At 43.3% G+C, this 6869-nt stretch overlaps 1 protein-coding gene across 2 annotated transcripts in view; it reads right to left on the bottom strand.

The window, feature by feature from the left end:
- The window catches only part of jam2a (junctional adhesion molecule 2a), a 21122-nt gene extending 14537 nt beyond the window's left edge, over positions 1-6585 (bottom strand). For both annotated transcript variants that reach the window (XM_024294450.2, XM_024294451.2), the window contains exon 1: positions 6212-6585. In XM_024294450.2, the coding sequence (XP_024150218.1) occupies positions 6212-6266 (55 nt within the window). In that variant the 5' untranslated portion in view covers positions 6267-6585. The remainder of the gene's footprint in view (positions 1-6211) is intronic.
- Positions 6586-6869: the final 284 nt, after the last annotated feature.

Genomic DNA, 6869 nt, shown 5'->3' with positions numbered 1-6869 from the left:
AAGTCTATGGGATTTTGGCTTCTCGGAGCCGGCGGGTACTTCCTGTTTGGAACACGATTGGCGTAGGGGTCACTCGGTTGAGAGGGAGCTGGTTGCAGGCAAGATGGCGCCCAAGCACAGCATTAAACTCATCATTAGCTGTTAGCTGAATTTGCGTATCTATACTAAGAGATTCCTGACCCGGTTCCGATGTTCTCTAGGGAAAAGCGTCATCTTTGTTGGAACTTCGGTTGAAAACTTCCGGCTGATGATGCTCCAGCGCCATCTTGGGTCCATGTTGTCGTCTGCGGCCATCGTCCACTCGACTCAGTCCAGTTCTCATGAACAGTCAATAGGATGTACCCTAGAATTCCCTCTTTTAGAAAAGTATTGTTCTACTGTTTTATCCTCGTTTTTATCTGGTGTTTTTACGCTTTTATGTAACTTATTTATATGTTTTTTATTCTTAAAGTTTATTTTTAACTGTTTTTTAATATCTTAACTGTTGTTTTTTATTGTTCTTTTAATGTACAGCGCCTTGTTTGGCCAATGGCCATTTGAAGGCCATTTAAATAAATAAAACTTAAACTTAAACTTAAAACTTAAATATCCAAAGTGGCAGCCATTTTTAAAGATGGCGGGAGGGGGAGGGGCTTACTCTGTGCCAACAGTCCCGCCCACAACTAATTTCTAATGAGCTCCTGCTGCTCTGCAGTGACTATGTCCTAGAAAACAACACCTTAAAAAAGTGTATCTAAAAATGACATAAATATAATTAAAAAACCACTGGGAACGATTTAAAATAGATGATCGGAGAGGGACTTTAAGAAGCGGTTCCACTAGGAGAGCGCGGCGGCAGTGGCGGGTTGGGTGGACCATAGACCTGCAGGAGCATGAATAAAAGAGAGAGTGGGATTGAAGGGGAGGGAGATCCTCTCCGACAGTTGCTCCGTGAATCGGAGGAGCTCTTGTCACACAGTGTGCGACCAAGCCTGCCTCCACCTTGAAGAGTGTCTCTTTGCTAAAAAGGACATGTAGCAGAGATGACAACAGGACCACACACACGCACAAACACACACACTCTCAGGGACGGCTAAATCTAAAAATTAGCACAGAGACTCAGTCTGGGAGGTCCTGCTGCCCCTGAGACGTGCTGCCGTACCATCAACGCTGTCGACTTCTATGAACTCAATTAACTACAAAGGCGTGGAAGCAGACGGCGAGCACATGGCCCGCATGATGACTTACAGTATGTTAGCCCCGTTCGGTTAATCAACCTGCAGAACAGCATTAGACATTTGTACCAAACATCCTTCTGACTCACTTCACTCCTGCTATTAAAAAACTTTAATTAACATAGAGTTTTGGCGTTAGATAACATTAAAAAATACATTTAAAACACATCGATGGATAGTTTTAATTAGTTTTAGGAATTAGATGCTGTTAAACAACAATAATTAGGTTGAAAAAATGATCTAGCAACATTTCTAGTTAGATGGAGAAAAATGAAAGATAGAAAGATTGATTGATAGAAATAATAAGCCAATAAAAAAACTAATAACAACCAAGAATCATTGAAAAAGTATTTTAAAAGAAATTAATAAGAAGACTAGTATACCTAGAAGTATTTAAGAAACAGGTAGGGCTGAACGATATGCCAAAAAAAGAAAATCACGATTTTTTCAATTTTATTTCACGATTTTGATTTTATCACAATTTCTTTAAAATAAACTCAAATTGACAAAAATTGAATTATAATGATTTTAGTTTAAATAAGTGAACACATTTTGAACAAATATTTACATTTATTCAAAAATGACAGATCGTCAGCTTTGGAGATCGTAAGACGTTTTTTTCGTCATATTGCCCACCCCTAGAAACAGGAATGTTGAAAATACTCTAAAGTTGTGTCCAGTTTCACTCCCTAACTCCTAAAAGTTTATGCAATGCGGGATGATCCCGGATTTTTACCTAATTTAGACACATAATCACTACATTTTTTTTAAACGCTAAATATCCAAAACTTGTATTTGTACATTGCTAGTGCACTACATAGTCTGTTTTTTTAGGGTGTCTGAATCTACAATTCGAATTTTTTATAAATCTATCCTTTGTAAAATTTTCCTATTTATAAGAGTTTTACTTTGGAAAATCAGAGACATCATATTTGGTGTATTTAGTATGTGTCTGGTTCACGTTAAAACCCACCAAACTTGTGGTTTTCCACCACAAAAACGCATAAATATTAGGGCTATAAAAGACACAAGAACCCAATTTAATACCAAAATTACATATTTTGAACCTAAATTAAAATTGTGTTCTAAAGGGGCCATTCTATGAAAATTCAGCTTTTTGAGCTTTTAAGTGCATTATACAGTTCATTCCTCACTATAGAGAACCCCAAAGCGGTATTTTGATCCGTTAATACATTTAAGAGTAATCCTATAAAAACCATATATATATATATATATAATGTCTATGTATATTCGATGTTATGTTCATTAAATCTAGACTGAATTTTAGCAGTATCTGGATTTGGCTGCATAAGAATCCTACAAAATCCAGATATTTATTTTTTTTTCTCTAATTTAATTTTATAAATAAATAAGACACTCAAATTTATCTCAATACTTTATCAGAAACAACAAAAATGCTTGAAGCTTCATTGGCTCTATTGTGACCTTTAATGTTCAAAGTAGCCACGCTAATGACTTTCGTAAACTATTTTGAAGTGAGTTTATTTTTCTAGAGTTTCAAAACAACAGTTTTTGTGAGCACTAATGATTTTTTTAAAGCCCAAGTGGATAATAAAGAAAAAAGTCACCTTAACCGCGTTTTACCATCTCATTTATATCGATTTAGGTCTTCCTGGTGAGGCTTCAGACGGCATCAAGTCACGCTTCGGCACGCTTTTCACTTTTCATTACCTGGATTACTCAATGTGCACTCCAGAGCCTCGCTACACACAACCCAACCTCCATGGCCTTTTTTTTCCAGTAAATTGATTTAACGTGATTTTCAGCGATACGGTAACCTTTTCTCCATATCTGTGCCTCAAGGTTATCCACAAACATGTTTACTAATAACAATATATCAAGAAAAAACCTGATAACAGACAAAAAAAGGGTCATAATTGTGCCAAAACACGGAAATGCCTCTCAGGAAGTGACTCAAGGCAGATCTGGCTTCCAAAATTAGTTGCAGATTCATTTGCGGCGGAATATCAGCTTCAAAGGCCAATAATTAGCTTTTTTAGCAGCATCATGGCGATCCTGCAGACGGACTTGACTCCATCAGATCACTTCAGCGGGAAAAACAATCACCAGTCGGATCTGAGGAGCCGCTGTAATTAGTGGAGCCGGCCCCTGAAATAGCTCAGACACGAACGAGATGGCGATGTGTCGAGACAAGTCCGTTTTGTCATCTCAAAGCGAGTTAATGTGGATCAAACCGATTATTCCAGCTGCTGGGACCCGTAAGGTGGCAGGGAGCTGGTTCATATAGGTCGCGCTAAGTTATTCATGGGCATCGCAGCAGCAGGTCTCTGGTGGTCCTCTGATATAGCAGCAGATACGGCCACTATGCTAATTAAAAAGCTTCCTGCCTCAGTCAGTGTAGGCCTGTTGTGTCTTTGAAGCACAGGCACGTCTAACTATAGCATCAGACGCACAAAACACACACTTACTGTGTGCCGTTAACAACCAAGCAAACACCACAACAGCTCAAACTCGGAGGGACTGCCGCCGTCTTTGCCTGAGCGGAAACGAGGAGGGTGGCGCGCTTCGCCTCGGTTTGAAAGCTTCTTTATGGGAGTACAGCGCTGGGAGGGCGTCGCCGGCGTCATGATGAAGGTACTTATTCAAATTAACAGGGAGCAAACGAAAGAAGGGAGGGAGATGGACCCAGAGGAAATCTCCAGCCAGAGCTGCGCGATGCAGATAACACAGGTTTGAGGGCCGCGGAAAAAACAGGACTGGGAGAGGGTTCAGAACAAAGCCGGGTCTGTGTGACTGCGGCACGGGGAGCAACAGCTGTCTCGGGCTGATACTGAGTGTGTGGGGGTTGATACGGGGGGGGATGTTGGGATTTTGCCACGAGGACCCACCCAAAACCAACACTTCCTGTGGTTTTTGAGGTCAACAAAATACAGTTTTTCTCAGACAGTGAAACAAACCATACAGGTGATCGGTCTCAGTCGGCCAAGGATAGATAAAAAAACCAACAAAGATGTCACAGATGAGGATCTAGATGCTACCGAAACAAACTTGAAGGCTCTAACATTGACCTATAACCCATAAAAACGCAGAGACCAAACAGGAAGGTTTTAAAGAATCCAACATTTCCAATAATTCTTGACAAAATACTCTTGAAAATAAAACCACAAAGGTGTTCAGTCTCAGGTAAATATAGGTGACCCAGGTGATCATGTAGGGCAGGGATGGATCAAACTCAATGAATATGTTAGAGATGAAGATCTAGACGCCCCAAACCAAACTTTGAGGTCAATGGAAAACAGTTTTTCTCAGACCCACAAAGATATTCAGTCTTGAGATCATTGAGGTTGTCAAGTAGGGCAGGGATGGATAAAAAACTACCAAAGATTTTAGAGATGAGGATCTTAGATGCCGTCTAACCAAACCAAAAGGATCTGCTGGTGACCTATAACCCCCAAAAGGCAGAAACTAAGCAAGAACCAAGATTTCGAGTAGTTAATGAGGTAACTAAATACAGTTTTTCTCAGACCCACAAAGATGTTCAGTCTCAAGATCACTGAAGTGGTCAAATATGGCAGGGATGGATAAAAAAAACACTTAAAGATGTTAGAGATAAATATCTAGATGTCAACAAATCAAACCAAAAGGATCTAACGCTAATCTATAACCCCTAAAAATGCAGATACTAACCAGGAACTGACATTTCCTATTGGTTTTTGAGGTCAACAAAATAGTTTTTCCAAGATCAACAGAGACCTTCAGTCTCAAGATCGTTGAGGTGGTCAAGAAGAGTAAGGATGGAAAAAAAATCCAACAAAGATCTAGACCAGGGATAGGCAATTCCCGGCCTCGAGGGCCGCAATGTCTGTATGATTTCCAAATATCCAAGTCCCACTCATGACTGACTACGTGGTTCAGGTGTGTCCAGCCAATTAGAGGCATGCCAGAGGAGAGAACTTGAGGCCTAGAGTTGCCTATCCCTGATCTAGACCCTACCAAACCAAAAGAATCTTACGTTGACCTATAACCCCCAAAAATGCGGATACTAACCAGGAACTGACATTTCCTATTGGTTTTTGAGGTAAATGAAAAACAGTTTTTCTCAGACGGGGAAACAAACCATACAGGTGATCGTCTCAGTCGTGCGAAGATGGATAAAAAACCAACAAGAGTGTCAGAGATGAGGATCTAGACGCTGCCAAACCAAACCAAAAGTATCCAACGTTAACCTATAACCACCAAAAATGCAGATACTAACCAGGAACTGATAATTTCCTTTGGTTTTAAAGGTCAACTAAGTACAGTTTTTCCCAGATGGTAAGAAAAACTACAAAGGTGTTCAGTCTCGAGATATTTAAAGTGATCAAGTAGGACAGGTATGGATAAAAAACTCACTAAAGATGTCACAGATGAGGATCTACCAAAAGCCTCTAACGTTGACCTATGACCCCCAAAAGCACTGACACAGGGAGTTCTACAGAATCCAGCGGTCCAGTATCTTGTGGACGGGTGTTCCCGCCGCCCGTGCACACACGCACACACCTCTGGACCGTGACAGGTGGGTAAAAACGCGGACAACAGTAAAATATGCGTCACTCACTCTCACTGTCTCCTCACATCCACGTCAGGATGCTGCTGCTGCTTCACTGAACTCCTAACAGCGCTCCCATCGCTTTCCCTTTTCATGAATGTCACATGCAGAATAATCACTGGAAGATGGGGGGTGGGGGGTGTCGTCCTACTACTGAAAAATTCATCTCTGCTCTTTTTTTCTTTTTTTTTTTTTGTCCTGGAAGAAACAACCTGGACGAGCAGTTGGAAGTTTCTGGTTGGAGTCCAACCTTCTGAGCTCCTGTGCAGATTTACCAGCTTCTCTGCCAAAACACCCCCCCCCCCAGCAGGTGCCCTCACCAGACCCCTCCAGGGCCACCTCCTGCTCCAGCACACTCCCCAGCTTCACTATCAGCTTTTCAGTGTGAGAGAGCTCCCAGAGGAGTTCCTCCTCGTGTTCCACTTACACTGCAAGAGTAAAACAACAATAGCAGGTAGACACAGGGACGTCCCCCCCATCATCGTCCTCCTCCTCCGGGCAGGAGCCTCAGATCCCGGGAGCCTCGGCGTCTCTTCTCACACTTGTTCCCAACTCTGCGATCATTCATCCAGCATCCAGGGAGCGTCCGGGCGCGGGGGGAGCGGGGATGGAGCCGCCGGACCGCCCCGGCGCGGAGCCGTCACAGCGGCGGAGGAGGAAGAGGAGGCAGCGCGCCGCGGAGGGCGGACGAGCGGGGCGCGGAGCCTGGCGGTCGGATCGGAGAGGCGTCAGGCGGGGAGGAGGCGAGCACTGGCCGCCGTCACGGACGAGAATGAGCGTCCTCCGCTCCTGCCGCGCGGGTTTGTCTCCTGAGGAGGAGATGGAGGAGGGAGGGGGGAGGAGGAGGAGGGCGGGGGGAAAGTCAGGAGGAGCCGCGCGAGCGCAGCGCCGCGTCCGCCGCGCGCACTGCACTGCCAGCTGGACAGGAGGGCACGCTCACGCGGGGGTCCTTCACGCACGTTCATCCGCGAACAAGTTAGTTTAGAAAGTGAAGAGTCAAAACACAAACGAAAACACTGACAAATAACTCCAAAAAGAGAAAAAATATCTTTGAAAAAGCAAAAACATCTAACTAAGTGGTAAAA

The sequence above is a fragment of the Oryzias melastigma genome, linkage group LG2, assembly GCF_002922805.2.
Source record: "Oryzias melastigma strain HK-1 linkage group LG2, ASM292280v2, whole genome shotgun sequence".
Classification (NCBI taxonomy): Eukaryota; Metazoa; Chordata; class Actinopteri; order Beloniformes; family Adrianichthyidae; genus Oryzias; species Oryzias melastigma.
The sequence above is the reverse complement of the archived record's forward strand: the minus strand, read 5'-3'. Positions and strand labels throughout refer to the sequence as shown.